The following is a 19,493-nucleotide window of genomic DNA, read 5'->3' as shown; positions in this document are numbered from 1 at the left end:
TGAATTGCTCCTGGCCTTAAATTGTCTCATGTGTCTCTTCTTTGGATGGAATCTCCCTGTTCTGAACTCAAGATGAAACCAGAAAGAGACTACAAAACACACTGAAGCAACTCCAGAGCTCTTGAGACAATTATGTGATTGTGCTCTGCCTTCAACCTGGGCATCCCCCGCCTCCAAAATAAGGAAACAAAACCAAAAATACCACAAAAAAGTCTTCATTTTCATCATTTTTTTTGAAGACTTGTTCTCACCTGAAAGGTATGAATGGCCAATTCCACAGTTACTTAATAAAGTAATAATAATAATGATTAATAATGTAAGGCTGGGCATGGTGCCTCACACCTATAATCCCAGCACTTTGGGAGGCTAAGGCGGGCAGATCACCTGAGGTCGAAAGTTCAAGACCAGCCTGACCAACATGGCAAAACTCCATCTCTACTAAAAATACAAAATTAGCCGGGCATGGTGGCGCATGCTTGTAATCCCAGCTACTCGGGAGGCTGAAGCAGGAGAATTGCTTGAACCCGGGAGGCGGAGGTTGCAGTGAGCTGAGATCGCGCCATTGCACTCAAGCCTGGGCAACAAGAGTGAAACTCCATCTCAAAATAATAATAATAATAATAACAACAACAATAATAATGAGTCTTAGGATAAATACCTATCTGATCCTTCAGGATTCTATTTGTATGAATATAATCAAACAGTCTTAATTATGAGACAGAACACAGGAAAGAATAACTTGTGCCTTGAGAGCATTTGTTCTTTACAAATCTGAGGTGTGAGAAGCCTCATTCAAGTTTTCTATCCCATCCCTACCCCAGATGTTTATTGGATATTCACTAAAATGAAGAAGTGCACTTTTACACTTACCTGTGAAAACAGGGAAAAAGTTAAGTGAAAAACTTATACCAGATGTTTCCTTGTATTATCTCAGGAAACAATTCTGGTGGCTATTAATGCATCTTAAATGTCCCTTATGGGAGCTGCTCTGAAACAGATTTGACACACTGCAGATTTTTGTTTTTTGTTTTTTAAGAGAAAGGGTCTTGCTATGTTGCCCAGGCTGGAGTGCAGTGGCTGTTCACAGGCGCAATCCCACAACTGATCAGCACAGGAGTTTTGACCTGCTTTGCTTCCAATCTGGGCCAGTTTGCCCCTCCTTAGGCAACTTGGTGGTCCCCTGCTCCCAGAAAGTCACTTAGTATTGAGCTTAGTGCGAACTTAGATGTTGAGCTTAGTGCGAACATGTGATGGGCATAGCATCCCATAGCCCAGAACTCCTGGGCTCAAGTCATGCTCTCCCTCGGTCTCTTCAGTAGCTGGGACTACAAGTGTGTGCCACCTCACCTGGTGACACATTGCATTTGCTCTCTCCTGGTCCTGTTAAGCAATCATATTCTTGTTTTAAATTTTGATGTTTTAGGGACAAATTTTATTTTTATTTATTTATTTATTCATTTATTGAGATGGAGTCTCGCTGTCGTCCAGGCTAGAGTGCAGTAGTGCGATCTCGGCTCACTGCAACCTCCGCCTCCCGGGTTCAAGAGATTCTCTTGCCTCAGCCTCCCGAGTAGCTGGGATTACAAGCGCACGCCACCATGCCCGGCTAATTTTTTGTATTTTTAGTACAGACGGGATTTCGCCGTATTGGCCAAGCTGATCTCCAGCTCCTAACCTCAAGTGATTGCCCGCCTTGGCTTCCCAAAGCACTGCAATTACAGGTGTGAGCCACAGCGCCCAACCAGAGACAAATGTTATAACCATAAAGCTAGGAGGAAAAGACGATGTTGCAGAAAACATGAAGTTTGGGGTAGTGTTTGTCAACTGCAATAGTTTTTCTGTAGGCTGGAGTTTTTTGTAAACTCATTATACATTTCATGTCTCACATTGATGACAAAACTAGTGAAGTTAGTTGAACATGAAAACTATCACATTTGTGAAAAACAAAATATTTAAGAAACAAATAGGGTTCCTTAAATAACATGACTATCATTAAGTTATATTCGGACTTCTAAGAAAAAAAATATTGATCCCTGCTTGACTAAAGACAAATTAGGATTGGGAACATGTCTGAACATAGAAAGAATAGCTACAGTAAAGGCTTATTATTAATTTAGATTGCAATTATTTACTTGGGCTGCACTCTGGCTCCTTTGATTATTTTAAGGAAGATTTACAGTACAAATAATATTGCCAGAGCCACGTTTAACCTGCTTAATAAGAGAACACATTCTTTAAATGACTTTAATGCATTAGTTTTATGAAAGCTATGAATTCAGACCCAGTACAAGTATTTGCAAAGTTACTACTTTTCCTAACAGATATTTAAAACTCAGATTTTCCAGTGATTCAGATTGACATTCTTCTTTAACCAGACTAGACCAGTTAGCTTATTTAACTCAGCAAATGTACTATTTTGGAAAAACTCTAGCTAGTTGGGGAAATATATATATATGGGGAAATATATATATATATATATATATATATATATATATATATATATATTTATTTTTTTTCCCCATAGAGATGAGGGTCTCACTGTGCCACCCAGACTGATCTTGAACTCCAGGCTCCAAGCAACCTTCTGCCTTTGCCCCTGAAAGTGCTGGGATTACAGGTGTGAGCCCACCTGGCCCAGTTGGGGAAGTATATTTCTTAAATGGAGAGAGTCCCAAGAACCAACAGATCACATTCTCTTTTCAGAAAAGAAGTGAGCAAGTGAAAAGGGGGGGGGGGATGTTTTAGGATGAAGAGAGAAAGTGGTATTTTAACTCTTGCTGCTCTGATATCACAGCAAAGGATAAGATCTCGGTAGCAGATATGTGAGCAAATCCTGGCACATGCAGTCTGCCTTCGATGTGCTTTGCAGTGGCTATGATTCTCACTAACATGGCAGGTCTCCAGGAATCTAATATATGGGCTATTTTCTGTTAACAGTGAACTACAATGCCCATCCTTCAGGTCTCGGTCTCCACATCTTTAACTGCAGATGAAAATACTTGTCTGTCGCTGGGTGCAGTGGCTCACGCCTGTAATCCCAGCACTTTGGGAGGGGAGGCTGAGACGGGCGGATCATGAGGTCAGGAGGTCGAGACCATCCTGGCTAACACGGTGAAACTCCGTCACTACTGAAAATACAAAAAAAAATTAGCCGGGCGTGGTGGCGGGTGCCTGTAGTCCCAGCTACTCAGGAGGCTGAGGCAGGAGAATGGCATGAACCCAGGAGGCAGAGCTCGCAGTGAGCCGAGATAGTACCACTGTACTCCAGCCTGGGCGACAGAGCAAGACTCCATCTCAAAAAAAAAAAAAAAAGAAAAAAGAAAATACTTGTCTGTAACAATCCTGCCAGGGCCTTGGCTGTAAGGTCTGAAATATGCCTGATATAGGTTGTTAGAGCCACAGAGCATGTGTCTAACTGTAGAGGTGCACAGAAGCACACTGAGGACACGGAATCACAGACTGGAGTTGAAAGCACTTTCTCATTGTGCTGGCACAGAGATCGAAGCCCAGAAACGTAAGGGGACTTGGCCAGCATCTCACAGGTAGCAGTCCAACTGGATCAGGCCTCAGATTTCCTGATTCTCAGTTCAGTTTCTTGACCACATCTGGGTAATGATGCTCATTCAGAAGATATTAGTATTGTAAAATGATTACCCTTGAAATTAACCATTTGGGAATCACCTTTCTTAGGTGGAATTTGACTAGTTATTTACTATGCGAGTAATTTCTATGAATGATCACAAGGATTAATCATTATTTGGAGAACCAAGAAAGTTACCTGTTGTGACGTACAATATTCTTTTGTACCATTACTGTGCATGACTCTTCCCTTATGGCACTCAACACAGCAATTTGTTGTTGTTCTTGTTTTTAAGCTGACTGTCTTGCCTACCAGATAGCTCTATAGTTACAGAGACCATGCCTTTCTTCTCCCTTTATTCCCATAGTGCCTGGTTCAATAATTATCAAATGAATGCATGAAATTCAGGAACTAAGAAGGAGTGGTCCTTTCACCTAGGGCCTGGTGCAATTACAAGCAGATCCTGCCATCACCGGGCAAAGACCAGGATTGGTTTTCTTGTCTGGTGAACATCCCTCACTGTGGTTGTTTAAGAATCCGAAGAGCTGACAGCACTATTCTGAATACTTTAAGCGCATGTACTCATTTCATCCTCTCAACCCTGTGAAGCACTACCCTGACAAGCCCTAAGTTACAAATGAGATACAGAGTTACAAAATTGAGGCAGGGAGTTCAGTAATTTCCCTTGGGCTCAAAACCTAAGCCAAGCCGCCAGGAGCCAGATCATGTGCTTCTAACCCCTGGGCTATATTGCATTTGAGCCAACCACTGCTGCAGAGCTTAGCCCTCTTTTTTTTTTTTTTTTGACCTCTAAGCCAATTTGTATATTTGAAAACTTAGATACCACACCATGGTAAACATACTGACATTTCCCCAAACTGGACGTATATATGTTCGTCTCTGCGTTTTCCCTCACCCTTCTGCTCCTAACCCTTCCTGTTGAACTCATCTTTCACCTCTCGGCTTCAAGTGCCAACTCTGAAAACCTCCCTGGCCTGGTTTCCTCTCAGCAGAATTAATCTCTCTGTTCTAGGTGCCCTTTGTTTAAACTTCAGTTCTGGCACTCAGCACATCAAGCCTGGGATGAGTCACGAGGGTGCTTGTGGATCTCCCCAGCTACACAGAGAGCTCGGTGGGGCGGAGGCTGGTGGGAATTCGTATTATCTTCTTGGGCCTGCTGAGCACTCAGTAGGTGCTCAGGGTTTTCAGAAATGAGATTTTTTTTTTTTTTTTTTTTTTTAAGGCGTTCAGGGTTGCCGTCTGCTGGCAAGGTCTTTTTTGGGACGGCTCTGTGGGCTGCGATGGCCTCACCCCGCCCCTCTGCCCACTCCTGCCCCGGCGTGGCCTGCCGCCTGGCAGGGCTCTGCGGGCCGCGAGGGCCTCTAGTGCCCCGGCCCTGGCCTCGGCCCAGTTTCCCCAGCTACTAAATGCGGCCCGGAGCTACCGGGGGAACTGGAAAAACACTGGCAGGCGGCCCCACCCCCAGGCCCGGCGGGGCCGCGCGGCCGCCTCTCTGCGGCTTGGGCCTGCTGCTTGGGAGGCGCTGGGGCCCGGGGCGGGGGAAGCGGGGGCGGCGGCCTGCCTGTCAGCGGGAGCGGGCGCGGGCTCGTGTGTCAGCGGCTCCCGCCCCTCTCCCCGCCGCCGCCCGCCGGGCCTCCCGGCCTCCCGCCGCCGCCGCCGCCCGCTCCCCCCGCGGCCTGGCAGGCTGCCGGCTGCACAGGCGGGGGTTCGCGCCGTTCTCACGACCTCTCAGGTTGCCTGAGCTCATCTGGGAGCTATTCATTTCCTGCCAGAAAGCAGCCGGGCCTGCTAAGCAAACCACCTTGGCCGCAGGGCCGCCGGGGCTGGCCCGGCGTGGCCGCCCTGGCCCGCTCCCGCCCGGGCGGCGGGCCTCGGGCGGCCTCCCTGGAACCCCCGGGCCGGCCCGGCGGGCGCGCGGCGGGGGCAGCCTGTCCGCCCATCTGGTTGCACTTAGGAGCCGGGGAGGAAGCTAGGAGCGGGTTGTTACCGGCCAAGGGGTGTGGGAAAAGTTAATTGACTTTAATGACAGGTTTCCCGGGACGGTGGTGACGACCAGGGAGTCCAGCTAAAGCTCTGGGTCCCCATTCCAGAAACGCGTGGGGTGGGATGGGGCGCGAGGAGGGGCGAGCCTCCGGAGTCGCGCTTCAGCGCTTGGAGACGGCTCTCGTGTTGACCCGGGAGCACTCCCACCCGCTTCCAGTTCGGCGCCTTTCCCGCTCCGGATGCTGCTGGAGACGGCGGGGGGCCGGGGCCCCGGAAGGGCTCCATTGAGAGGCTAATGCGCGCGGCAGCCGAGGCCGGCGGCCCGCATCCGGACGCAGTTTGGAGCTGTGCCTTATCTCCCGGAGCGATCAGCACCGCCGGGGGCCGGCGAGAGGGGCTGCTGGTGTGCCCGAGGCCGTATAATTAGGCCAGGCCTGAGGGACCCCCAGGGAGGCAACATCATTGAGGTCGTTTTTGAAGTTTCGTCTCTCCCTCAGCTACTTACTCCAGAAACAGCCAAAGTGCAGGAGGGTACAGCGTCTTAGAAATAAGTCCATTCGTCTTCCAGACTTGGAAATGACCCGGAGAAGGGAAATGACTTTTCCAAGGTGACACAGTGACTTTGGTGGCATAGCTGGAGCAAGAACTGGGAAGTGTCCTTTCCGGTTTGGAGACTAGTGGGGTTTCCACCCTCTCCCGTTATTGTAACAGAAAAAATCCTCATCGAATAGTCTAAACCCAGCTTTCAGGGGGGAAAACGTGCTGTTTTCAAATCACCAATTATAAAAACAAAACAAAACAAAACACAGATGTGTATTTTTCCTTTGATTTAGTCCCCCTCCCTAGGAAGATATCTATGTAGTCTCGGTGATATTAATAAAAATGCACTTTTAAAATTGTTCCCCTTCAACATGGGGACATTTAATTTTCAACTGGTGTTGAGATTTTTTTTTTCCTGTGATTTTTAAAGACATCAATGTAAAAGGAATTCCTTGTATAAAAATAAGACATTGAGGTCTGATTATTTCTAGCAGGACAGTTAAGGGCTGCTAGTGGGGCCAGAGGACAGGTTTACCAAATGAAACACTGGTGCTTGAGTTGGGTGTCTTAATGAACAATTGTTATTTTGTTTCAACGGGAGGGAAAACGTGGAAAAATGATAAAGAAGGGTGTGTGTGTGTTTCTTTGGCGGAAGATGTGTTGGACACCTTTCCTATACACAAAATAAGGCAAAAAGGAGACAAATTCAAAAAGGTCTCTTTTAAATCTCTCCCTCTGGGGTGGAAGCTGGGTCCGAAGGTATCTTGAGTGGAAAACTGCTGTCTCCTGGATCATTCCGGTGATAGAGCCGCTCTCCACACTGGCCTGTGGGAAAGGCCAGAGCAGGGCGGGGGAGAGGTAAAGCTTTTGAAACAAGACAGAAAATCGTTGGCTTTATCTTTGTTAGGAAAGCTTCAAAGATTGATCTCTCCCGCCTCATCCTTCTCCTCCCAGAAGCCGGTCTAAGAAAAGGGGGGTGAGAGGAGGCTGGCGGGAGGGGCCAGGGCGGGGAGGAGGACTGGCCGGCGGTGGGGGAGGAGGGCGCGCCCGCCAGACCCACAGCGCGGCTGATGTGTCTGGTCTCGCAGGGCTCGTGGTTTTCATTTCCCCAACACCTGGATGCAGTCAAACACCTGGCCAAATCTGACAAAATCTGACAAGCCTTTGTGATGGGATTTGGAAGAAATTCCCTGCAGATCCTGGCACAGTTTAAAGCTGTCCGCTTTGAGTTAGGACTTGTTAAAGAGGGTTATGTGAGCTGAAACCCGAGACAACCCTTTCGCTTCTATCTGGAGCCCACATCTCGCCTGGAAATGGGGCATGACCAAGCGAAGGGGTCGCTTGCTGTTTGTATTAAAAGGGGAAGATGGCCTGTGTGCCTGCCAGCACAGCTCCCACATGCTTTCTCTATTAGAGCCAAGCACAGAAACTTATCAAAAACACATGTCTGGTGTTAATCATCTGGGCTCAGCCTCCACTTGGGAGTCTAACTAACTGTCCCTTGGCAGAAGGAATCTGTTGACCTTTTCAGCTTGCTTGAAGAGGGTGCAGAGAGGCATTTCAAACTTTTGGGTGCTAGGGAACGTCTTATTTGAACCAAAGGATTGGCTAATTAATGAAGACCCCAACTCTTGAAGGAGGCGCAGCAGTTGGAAGTGTTTTTGCTTTGGATGTCGGTGAGCTACCCTAGGAGAGGAGAGCTGCAGGAACCACCCTTAACGTGCAATGGGCAATAGGATTGGATCCACTGACTTCGTGAATTTAGTCCTGTTCAGTCTTCCTCAGGAGGCGATAGAAGAACAAGGGCTGCAGACTTACCCGACTGCAACTTAAAAACAAGTTTTTGGAAATCCTTTAAGAGACTGACCACAAGTTTATCAGGGAAGCCTTACCAGATGGCTGCTTGTAAAGTAAATGGAATTTAGTCTTTTTAGTTCACGGAGGATTGGTGAAAGGTTTGATGGATTTTTAAAAATGTTCTTTTAATAACAAAAGAGTCAATTCTTGAATTGACTAATTACATGTAATTCAAATTCCACTAAGAGCCTTTTTACATATCCTGGAAGAATCAGTTCTAAGACATAAAAGCCTTTACTTTTTTCTTTTATTATATTTTCTCAAATAAACTTCCCCAAAGGAAGATATTTTAAGAGCATTTTCAAACATCTTTGGCATCACATAAAAAAGAAATCTCGTGTAAAAAACGAAATGTCATCTGAGCTTTTATACAAAGGCGCAATCCAATATGAACATATAAAATATATACAAATATAGTGCATGGTCACTTAATACAGCTCTCTCTACAAAAAGTAACTTTTTAGAAATTAAAAAAACACAAAGTAACCACTTAATCAAAAAAGTCCTTTTCTCTCCCAGTATTCAAGTTCCTGTTTACAGTCCAGAGGGAAGAGAGGTCGGTTGGGGAGTTTAGGAGGAGGGGTGGCCTGAGCCCCCTCAGTTCCGCCACGGCCTCCACATGGAGTCCGCCGTAAGCGAGGGGCCGCTGGAAGGTGACACTGCGTTGGGGCCCACGGAGGTGCCGCTGTTGCTGGTGTAGACCGGGATGACAGGGCCGCTGTGCGCGAAGGCCCCGTTGGGAATGAGGAAAGCAAACTGGCCATCGGGAGCCGGTACCACCTGGAAGCCTCCAAACACCTTAGCTGCCTCTCCAGCTTGGCTGCCCAGCTTGCAGGGTGCGCCGCCGGGAGGGGGCGCCGCGCCCCCGGGGATGGGCACGAGCGGCGGCGGCGGCGCGAACGGCGCGTGCTGGGGGCCGCCGGGTCCTGGTGGGGGCGGCGGCGGCGCCTGCAAGGCGGGGTGCGGCTGCCCGGGGTAGGTCATGGCATTGATCTGGGTCATGCAGTTGGCCAGGTGGCCGAGCAGCCGAGTGCGCACCTCGGTATTAACGCCCTCGCACGTGGACAGGAAGCGGGTCACCTCGTTCATGCACTCGCTGAAGCCAGCGCGGTACTTCCCCAGCACGCTTGGGTCTGTGCTCAGCGCAGCTGCGGGCCAGAAGGAGACAGACGGGTCACCGAACGGCCCTGGCCCCGTGGCCACTGCCTCCGCCCTGGGAGGTCCCAGTGGCGCGCCTCCCTGACCATGGGCCCGTAAAACTGCCTCCGGCAGGGAGGGTGGGATGGGTTTAAAAAAAAAACAGCCACCTCTACACACTAGCGTGGCTGCCAAAGCCGAGCCACTCCTTCCCGATTCCCTGTCGCTGCATTTAAACCTATCTCAGCCACAGATCTGTCACCCCCACCCCCGCGCGCGATGTGACCTTGGACAATGCCTCCCAATCCATCATCCAAGCCTCGTTTCCCCTTCTGCAACGGGAGGGAGTGCTAAACCAGTGACCCCCAGGCTCCACGCAGTTCCAAACCGCCACAGTCCTAAGTCCTTTCGCCCCTACCCGCCGCCCGCCACCCTCGCGGCTGCAACCTCTTTCCCTCCCTTTCCGGAACAGTAACAACTTGGAGTTGTGGCTATAAATAAGCCCCAGACCGTGGGAACGCGAGAGTGAGCCAAGGCAGTAAAATGTAGCTGAATGCCTCTCACAACCACGGGCGGAAGTCTGGAAGAAATCACCGCGAGGCGAGCGGGACGCCCGCACAGGGGGACGCGGCGAGCCGCCCTCACCCGTCATCTGCGCCCGCTGCAGGTTCCGGAGGTGCTTCACTGTCATTTCCAGAATGTCCGCCTTCTCCAGCTTGGAATGCCGCGAGCTCTGCATAGGAGGAGGCAAGAAAAGAAAGTGAACCCCGTGTCAGTTGCTTCAGAGTGCTGGGGGTCCCTTCTCCCGGCCACGGAGCGCAAGCATATCTCTGGACCCCAGAGAATAAGGCCGGGCCCTCCCGCCTAGGAGAACGCAGTACCGGCGAGTGCTAGACCCCGCAGGCGGGGGGTTTCACTCTTAGTAGCTGAGAAAGTGTTTGCTTTCTCAGTAAAAGAAAGAGCAACATTTCCCCACTTACATCTTTCTTAAGAGCATCCAAAATCAGTGTTTTCAGCTGGCTCAGACTTTCATTTATTCTTGCTCTTCGTCTTTTCTCCATGATAGGCTTTGATGACTGCAAATAAATAAAAAAAGAGTTCTGTGTTCCCATGGGATCTGCCATTTCATCCCGGGGTTTCAACACAGAAAGAAGCCCCCCCAACCCCTACTTAATCTTGAGGGGCTGCAGAGAGATACAGGTACCGCCCTTACCTTTCTGTGCTCAGATGCTGTCTTTGGTTTATCCGGTGTCGTGTTGACACTGGCTGGGGTAGCAGCCACCGGGGACGAGGAATTTTTCTCCATTATATCAGCTGGCATTTTCCTTTTTTTTTTTTTTTTTTTTTAAAATCTCTAGAGAATTTTATTTTTGGAGTTCTTCACAAAAAAGAATTCTTTGTGTCTCTTTTACTTGAGACTTTCACAAAACTACTGAGCAAGTGCTGAGGGTTTATTATTATATTTTGTGGCTACTTGGTGATCAGTAGCGCTGTTCCAGGACCAAGGAGAGAGGTAGACGGGGGATTCCACTGTTATCAGCACCAGCTCCGGATCCTGTGTGATCCCCAGGCCCTGGCGGCCTCTATATATATCTGGGACTGCACGCGAACGGCTCGTGTGAAACTTCCCAAACTTTCTTTCCCACAGTAACTTTCAGCCAATGGGAGGAGGAGACACGCGGCACCGCTCGTGGACCGCGCCCCCCCATTGGCCGCCAGGCACAAGGTCTGGCGGCCAATGGCGCGCGCCTGAGCCCAGGGCACCGGAGGCTACAACGTCAATCAAAAGGATTTTAACCCTTTGCTACTCTCCCTCTGGGCTTTGGTTTAAAGGTGATCTTTTTTTTCTTTCCGCTTTGGTTTTGGTCTTGTCCCTTTCATTTGGAGCCAGGGTCTTTACCCTTTATGCCCTCTCTCATATGTAACAGAGCTGCTTTGACTGTAATAAGTTCATTTGAAACACATTTTTTAAAGGTATAAAAGGGCAGAGAAAAACATTAGCAGTGGTTAAAAGGGGGTGGGGGGGGGACAGGACTCGTGTAAAGGTGTGAGTTACCGACATATCTGAAGTTCCCGCTCAGACTTTACACATTCAGGAGGGTGAAAGTAGATCATGCAGGAAAAGGGCCATTTTTTTTTCCTTTTTCCATGCAGAAAAAGGAAAAATTGGCTTCTACCTTACAAACGCAGGTTTTTCGGAGTAAGGTAGTTCTTGAATCCCTTCCCCCCCCACCCCCACCCCGTCTTTCAGAAATTCCTCTTCTGGATTTGGGGCCTTAGACCCCGCGCTTCCCCAGGAAACAATCAGAATAATTTCCAACTGGGTGGAAGGAAATGGTATTTCAAATGAAAAAATGAACAAGGGGGGCTCTGAGGGCAATGCCTCAGGGACTCGCGCCCGCCTTCACCACCCTTTCCCTTTTCATCCGTAGGCTTCAGGTTCTGCGGCGCGTTGAGGTGGCGGGCCAGGAAGCAGAGCCTCTCCCTCCTCGCCCCGCGGGCGGCCTCGGCCCCCGGCGCGCGCGGGCCCTTTAAGAGCTACACCAGCCGAGCTGCAGTTTGACATCAGCCGGCCGGCGTGGGCGCGCCTGGAGCCGGAGCACGTGCCAGGATGTTTTATTGCCGCCGCGGCTGCGGCCGGGCCGGGAGGATGTGTGTGTGCGTGCGTGTGTGAGTGAGTGTGTGTGCGCGCGCCCCGGGGGCAGGGAGGCGGGGGGCGGCGGCGGGCGGCGGAGAGCGGGGGCCGGTTCCTGGTCCCCGGGAGAAGCCAAGAAGGTAAATAGCAGCTGCTGTGCTCGAGCCTGGGAAAACTCCGCCCCCTGCGCCTGGCCCGGGCTCATTGGCGCGCGCTGCGTGTGGGGTGTGTGTGTGTGTCCGGGGCCCCCTCCTCCGGCCCCGCCGGGCCAGGAATCCGAAGGGGCGGCGGGCTGGGACCCGAGCCCCGGCGCTTACCCTCTCTCCCCACCCCCGCCTCCCCAGGCCAAGGTCAGCTCTTCCGGGCGGGGAGCGCACACCCGCGTTGGAGAGTGGGGAATTCTTCCCCCCCCCGCCCCCCCCCTCACTTTCGGGCTTGGGGTTTTCACTCGGCTGAAAGCCGCATTTGCAACAGCCCGGGGGCGAGGTGGGGGCCTCCGAGTTTGCTCCTCGCCCCCGCCCTCCCCCACGCGGGGCCCTGGGCGCCCGCCGCGGTCACGGGATGCCTGACCGCACTTAGGAAGCGGCCGGGTCAGCCTCCTGCCTCCGCTCGGCGGCTGTGGTTAAAGCGGCTTCGCGCCGCCCGCCCCTTCCCCGGGTCCCGGCGGCCGGGCCGCTCCCCCTCACTGCGCCCGGGAGGCCGCCGGCGGGCGGCCGGGAGGAGGCGGGCGGCGCGGGCGGCTGCGTGCTGCCTGTTGGCCGGGCCGCGCGCCGGGAGGAGTCGCCGCCGCCGCCGCCGGGTGCCACGTGGCGGGCGCCGGGCCGGGAGCGCCAGGGCTCTGGCGGCGGCCTCCCTGGGGGATTTGCCGAGCCGGGCGGGCGGCGCGCACTGCCTGGGCCGGCCGGCCGCCTCCTCCGCCTCCCTCCCGCCTGCCCGGGTCGCCGGCCCCCGTGCCCCAACCCCCCCTCCGCCCTTCTCGCCGCCTGGGAGCTCGGCTCGCGGCTCCGGGCAGCCCGGGAGCCCAGCGTCTTGTTTGATGTGGCCTCCCGCCCCCTCAGCCCTTCCCGCGTCCCGGAGGCCTGAAGCACGGTTCTCAGACACTTCATTCCTTCCTGCCTCCCAGCTCCCTACTGAGATAATGTCAATGGTTTCGCCAAATCTCGTCCCGGATGAGATTCAGTGGTTCCTGACTCTGGGTGACCCTTGGGCAAGCCCCCTTCTTTCTTTCATTGTGGAACACACGCGCAGTGTCAGACACTGTGTTAAACCCTGGGATTTCCACGATGAGAGATACAGTGGCAGCCTGCAAGAAGGTGACAGTAAACTGCAGGGACAGACAGACGCTGATTTTCTGATTGATGACTGAACATTCCTTTATTTTTCTTTTATTTTCTGAGTTAGGTGGTGGCCTGAGAGATGAGGAGGACAGAAACAAAATATGAAACCACACTTGTATGGATAACAGTATTGCTGGTCTACCTGGGTTTACAGCAGTCAGTAAGACCGTTATTGCCCTCTGGAAGCCAACAGTCTAGAGATACATATGAACGTGTACAGCTGACATCTACGGATGTCCCAGTAAATTCCTCTGGGGGGTCCTAGGTACAAGAGAGACATATGTCTGGATAGAGGTAAAACGCTATGGAGTTTCAGGAGAATTAAATTACTTTTAAGTTGGGGTACCTTGGAAAATTTCCTGGAGGGATTGGCCTGTGTACCTTGAAAAATAGGTAGGATTGGGGCATTGGGAATGTGCTGAGTCGTGGGCCGGAGAGCATGCAGGTACCCATGGCATTAAAGGCCAAGACCCTGGAACTTGAAGACTTTATTCAGAGAACATGGTCTGGAGCCTAGGGAATGTGAAGGACTAGAAGAGGCAGCTTGAGGCCATGTCACAAGATCCTTAAACATCTTGCTAAAGGACTTTGGACCTTATCTTTAGACAACGGAGAGCCATGAAACATTTCTTGAGCAAAGAAGAGGCATCAGGGTTTCCCTTTAGAAAGTTGGCTCTGGCAAAAGTGGGAGAGCAGATTGCAGGGTTTGGAGGCAGAAAGGGCAGTTATGCGGTTCAAGCTAGTGAAGAAGGTTCCTAGCAGGCAGGTGCAGACTGACTCCCAGAGGCATCTGTCTACATCAGCTCCTGTGGACATTGACTGCACACTCTTGGGACCTGAGTTCAACTCAAACCTGCCTCCGCTTTAATGCAGTGTTCCCAACTCCTGACCAGGAACTCAGGAACTCAGATTTAGTTCCTGAGTCTTAACTAAGGAATCGTGGCTCTGACCGTATTAACCTAAGCCTCATTTCCACCTTCCAGGACAGTCCTCCAGTCTGCAACCAAACATTTACCTCACTGCAGACTTGGTTTACTCACTGTTGCCCCTTGGGCTACTCTGAGATTTTTTTTTTTTTAATGTTTTCTTACGTTGCAGAGTGAGCTGTGCCCTGTCATGTTCTGAAGAAATGGTGAACAATGCCTCCTTTGTTGACCTGCAACCTGGGGCCAATGGGGAAGGAATTTTCTTTCTTATTTTAAACAGATGGAAAAGTGGTGATGACAGAAAATTGTCTGTTGCTTTTGGAAGACGTGGGGTTTTCCTGTGTGGTTAAAATCCTCTGTGAAAGGTGGTGAGCCTGTGAAGTTACCCTCCTTTCTGCCATGGCCCCAATAAGCTTTGCAAGCTTCTTAAAATGCTTCTACTGAGTGTCTGACTTTTTAAAAACTTCCCAAATACACTGACCCAGATTCTTCTGAGGAACTAAACCCTTCCCAGGGAAGCATGTTAACCCTTCCCAGGTTCCCCCCAAATCTTTCAGAACCAGTGCCTGCTCTGCTAAGCTCTGCCATGACATTGACTGCCGTCTGCTGATTGGCCTTCATTAGCTATTGGGGTGTGCCATCTCCGCCCATTCTAAGATACTTTTTCATCTGATTCTGTTCCCCACTATTTGGCGCCCTGAAAGTACATGGGGAATGGAATATGGTCAAGTTAGGGTCTCACTGCAGTGCCTAAAGCAGCCTCGTGGGCCAAATAGTTAATCAACTCGTTTATTGCCACTTTGGGAGTGCTTGGACTGGGAGAATGGGCAAGTAACTCACACAGTTTTCGATAGGGGGACAGAGGCTCAAGTAACAACAACAAAAAAACACTGAATTTGTGTCTGGACCAAAAATAAATAAATAAATAAAAATAAATTCCAGGAACTCTCTGGCTTTCCACTCTAACCATTCAAGAAGAGTTTCTTGCACGTGGGCTCATAGATGACTTTTCAGTTTCTAGGGAACTGAAAAGTTATCCTAGGCAGTGAAAACAGGACCCAACTTTGTCCTCTCCCCACCCCTTCTCAAATGGGACAGTATTGAGCTCCTCAACTCAGAAAGAAGCATCTGGATTTGGAAGAATGCTCTTAGATAGATAGAAACAGCCTTTATTTTTCAGTCATCCTTTTCCCCCGACTCCCAAAGCAAAGAGAAACTGGAGCCCAGTTCGTCAGAGGAGATCACCTCTTTGATCCCACTGTGATACCAGCATCGTTCTGAATTGTTCTCACCGTGTCATGTGCAATAAATAGAACCAGGGGCTCCTGTGCTTGTCTCCACCCACACTGTCTCCCCACCCCGGCCCCTGGAAGGGTGATTTCTCTGTCTTACTGCATCACCTGTTTGCTTTCAAACCATAAAACAAATAACTGCATCTCTAGTGAAACTCCCCTTTGTCCCCTGGTATCAGAGTGGTTTGTGGGTTTGGTTTAAAGCTACAGAAACGAGAGAGCAAGAGAAGAAGAAAAAAGGTATTTTGCCTGAGGATTTGAAGCTTTTTTTCCCCTTTTCCTCTGCATGACTGACTTTCTCACACTCAGATTCACTCCAGCCTGCCAGAGACGTGGTAGCTGCCTTGCCAAGAGCTATCCTGGGAGGGCTATTGAAAGAGCTTTGAGTAAGTACACACAGGGCAGATTTTCTCCTCCCCTCGGTACCTGCTCCGCACCTGTACAGGGAGCAGTCCCACACATATCACCTGATCACAGCCCTTTCAGGGACCGTGAGAAAAATAAAGCCCAGGGTAGAAAGACGTGTTTGTTGTCTCTCCAGGGCTGCAGCCAGCTTCCAGCAGTCCGAGTGCCCAGAAACAGCACATTCCAGGCTGGTTGTGCTCGCATGTTTGCTGGGGCGCATGCCAGATGGGGGTGCTGGGAAGGGGGGGCAAGTAGAGGTCACCTTTGTAATGACCACCTTGCTGCCCCGGTTCTCTGGCATGTGCTGGCTGGTAGCTTGAGAACCCTCTGCTAGAATTAGTATCATAGTCTTTCTAGCTAGCAGTCTGTATATGCTGTTCACAGAATTCATAACCAGAATTTTTTTTTTTTTTTACCTGTAAAGCCCCTGAAATGGAATTTCAACGTGTGTCTATATGTGCATATTTAACAGGAGCTTAACAGATACTTTCCAAATGCATAAACTGATGCGTCACTTTTTTTCCCCTGAGAAGAGGGTCCACGGCTTTCAGCAGAATTGCAAAGCTCTTTGCAATCAAAAAAGGTTAAGGAAAGCTGATCAGGGAATCTCTGCTTACTAGTGGCTACTCTAAGCCCCAGGCAGAGAAGGGACTTGCTCAGCTGCCCACAGCAACATAAGGCTGGGGGTGTATGGGGGTGGAGGGTGGGCAGAAGGCAGCTGGGAGCTCTTTTTGCCACACCACGCTGCTGTGGTCCTTGGGTAATTTTAGATTGGGTTTATAGAGTTGTGATCACCAAAGCCTGCATTTAAAATAGACAATAAAGACACTTTGAATTTCTACAACATTTTACTCCCGAATTCTGAGGCACTTGAGCAGCTCTGCATCCAATTTTTGGATGTAGAAAGGGATAGGTGAGAAAGCAAAGTGTCTGCTGAGAAAAGAGGAGTCGGGAGTGCTTGCAGCAGGAGCCCTGGTTTCCATGCAGAGGCATTAGAAACAACTGCAACTGCATTCCATCTTTGATAAAAATAAGTTGCTACTTCTGAACAAAACGCCTGGTTGATTCCTGGCCAAGCTAGGACCTTGCACTGCAAACTGGAGGTGGGGGTGGAAAGCAGAAGCTTTCAACATGGGCGAATGGCAGCCTGTAATACTCCCCCCACCCTCCCCCACTCACTTGGAGCCAGTGAAACCAAGGGAATGTGCACTTTTCTAATGGGCTCTGAAAGAGGATGGTTGCCAAGAAAGCCTTTCCCAGTAGGGTGGGGGTGGGGCATCCTGGAATGGCTTAACTCACACTTTTGGCCCAGCCACAGCAGCAGTGGTGGGAAGGTTCTAAATGTGCTTCCTGCTAACCTCCTAACCTGAGCAGAGCTTCAGTGAGGCGAACCTGCAAGGCCAGGGATGAAGGAGGGTATCCCTGAGGGATCACAGGGATCCTAACTTGTACCCTTGTGCCTGAAAGGGTCAGAGCCATGCTGGGGCTGGGGCATGTGGGGGCAGGCCCAGGGACCTCAAGAAGCCTCTGGAATGTGGGGTGAAGCCCATCCCCTTTAAACTCAGGGCATGCATTTGTTTGCCTTGCTGATAAGCTGCTCAAATGGTAACATCAGACCAAATTTCTCCAAAAATCAAAAACAGAAAAACTTAGCTATCCAGAAAAACCATTTGGTAAAACTCAGGACTTGAAAGTGATTTGGGATGAACCAACGTATTTTCTTTTTTCTTTTTTTGAAACGGAGTCTCACTCTGTCGCCCAGGCTGGAATGCAATGGTGCAATCTCGGCTCACTGCAACCTCTACTTCCTGGGTTCAAGCAATTCTCTCACCTCTTTCTCCCAAGTAGCTGGGACTACAGGCACGCGCCACCACACCTGGCTAATTTTTGTGATTTTAGTAGAAATAGGGTTTCACCATGTTGGCCAGGCTTGTCTCGAACTCCTGACCTGAAGTGATCTGCCCACCTTGGCCTCCCAAAGTGCTGGAATTACAGGCATGAACCACTGCACCTGGCCTGAGCCACTACACCTGGCCATACAACATACATACATGTGTGTGTGTACACATATTTTTTTTTTTTTTTTTTTTAGATGGAGTTTGGCTCTTGTTGCTCAGGCTGGAGTACAATGGCGCAATCTCGGCTCACCACAACCTCTGCCTCCTGGGTTCAAGTGATTCTCCTGCCTCAGCCTCCCAAGTAGCTGGGATTACAGGCATGTGCCACCATGCCTGGCTAATTTTGTATTTTTAGTAGAGACGGGGTTTCTCCATGTTGGTCAGGTTGGTCTGGAACTCCCAACTTCAGGTGATCTGCCTGCCTTGGCCTCCCAAAGTGCTGGAATTACAGGCGTGAGCCACTGCACCCGGCCACAACATATTTTTAGTTACAATCATCATCAGCAGCATTCTTGCATTGTCTCACAGATTATAGAAAGATGGAAGCTGGAAGAGACGGCAGAAGGGACCTAAGAGGTCACCGAGTCAGCCCACTCCTTTAATGGATAAGGAAACTGAGCCCAGGAAGAAGCGACTTGCACAGGGTCAAGCAGCGTCCCAGAGGGGAAATAGCAAAAACCAGAACTGCCTGCCAGTCTAGAAGCTCTCTTTACTATATCCCTCTACAGGAGAAAAACATTTTCAAGTATCATCTACAGCAAGTGACTAACGTTACCACCAAACATGAATTTTACAGCTAAGACCCTGAGCTGTCTGCTGGTGAGTGATGTTGGTAGGGTCACAGAGCACAGTCCCAGGTTTGCTGTGCTGTGATTCTCCTTTCTCAGATTTGCTCATCACCCTATATTCTCTGAAGAAGAAGGGATCTTAATTTCTCAGCTCCAGGACATAGGAAGCCTTTTGCAGGGTCTGTCCAGGATAGGCAGGCTGCCTCTCAGTCAACCAAAGCAAGCCAAGCCACATGTCCTCTCTCCTTATAATTGCCAGTGTGTTCCCCTGCTGTGCGCTCTGAAAGGCGGATTAGAGGAGGCAATAATTCTAGCTCTGGAATCAATGCTCCAGTGGTGCTGAGCTTTTATCTCAGGACCAGAGAAGACATGATGGTAGGAATACAGCGAAGGGGCTGGAACACCAAGACACTGTGCTGCTGGCCGGCTTCACATTTAGGAGAGGGAGAAGTGAGAAAAATAATGGATCTTCCAAGTGGTTGAGAGATGATGTTTGCAAATGAAATATGTATTTTCCTTTTAGATGTCAGGCATAGAGAAAAGAGAAGATGGTCCGGGCAGCCGCCACAGCTGAGCTCAAGATGATAGGGCTTGGCATGGTTGATCACACCTGTAATCCCGGCACTTTGGAAGGCTGAGGCGGGTGGATCACTTAAGGCCAGGAGTTTGAGACCAGCCTGGCCAACGTGGCGAAACCCCGTCTCTACCAAAAATACAAAAAATTAGCTGGGCGTGGTGACGCGTGCCTGTAGTCCTCACTACTCAGAGGCTGAGGCATGAGAATCACTTGAACCCGGGAGGCAGAGATTGCAGTGAGCTGAGATTGCACCACTGCACTCCAGCCTGGACAACATACTGAGACTGTGTCTCAAAAAAAAAGAAAGAAAGAAAGAAAGAAAGACTGATGGGCTCTAGCATGACTGGGACTTTCTGGTCTCTTCCACAGAGTGGGAGGTACCTAAGGTACGTGTCGCCCACATGGTATTACTTGACAGTTGACGAGGCACTTTCGAGTACACTATAGCATTTTGTCCTCATACATAGCCATTTGTTCTAGACTGTCTAGGCTGGAAGGGCTTTGTTGGGCATCCCAG

At 50.4% G+C, this 19,493-nt stretch overlaps 1 protein-coding gene across 1 annotated transcript; it reads right to left on the bottom strand.

Annotated features, from left to right (window-relative positions):
- Positions 1 to 8,206: 8,206 nt before the first annotated feature.
- On the bottom strand, positions 8,207 to 10,932 carry HES1 (hes family bHLH transcription factor 1). The gene is made up of 4 exons (XM_025377279.1): positions 10,332 to 10,932; positions 10,099 to 10,194; positions 9,764 to 9,851; positions 8,207 to 9,129 (listed from the first exon to the last, which is right to left on the bottom strand). The coding sequence occupies exons 1-4, from the start codon at positions 10,437 to 10,439 to the stop codon at positions 8,579 to 8,581; spliced, it is 843 nt and encodes a 280-aa protein (XP_025233064.1). The 5' UTR covers positions 10,440 to 10,932; the 3' UTR covers positions 8,207 to 8,578.
- Positions 10,933 to 19,493: the final 8,561 nt, after the last annotated feature.

The sequence above is a fragment of the Theropithecus gelada genome, chromosome 2, assembly GCF_003255815.1.
Source record: "Theropithecus gelada isolate Dixy chromosome 2, Tgel_1.0, whole genome shotgun sequence".
Classification (NCBI taxonomy): Eukaryota; Metazoa; Chordata; class Mammalia; order Primates; family Cercopithecidae; genus Theropithecus; species Theropithecus gelada.
This window is presented reverse-complemented; position numbering and strand designations above follow the sequence as displayed.

Excerpts from the sequence above, each read along its gene's own strand:
- HES1 (XM_025377279.1), bottom strand. The coding sequence starts at position 10,439 with ATGCCAGCTGATATAATGGAGAAAAATTCCTCGTCCCCGGTGGCTGCT. Across the intron at positions 10,195-10,331 it reads CAGCATCTGAGCACAGAAAG|TCATCAAAGCCTATCATGGA; the intron begins GTAAGGGCGGTA and ends ATTTATTTGCAG. Across the intron at positions 9,852-10,098 it reads TGGATGCTCTTAAGAAAGAT|AGCTCGCGGCATTCCAAGCT; the intron begins GTAAGTGGGGAA and ends CCTCCTATGCAG.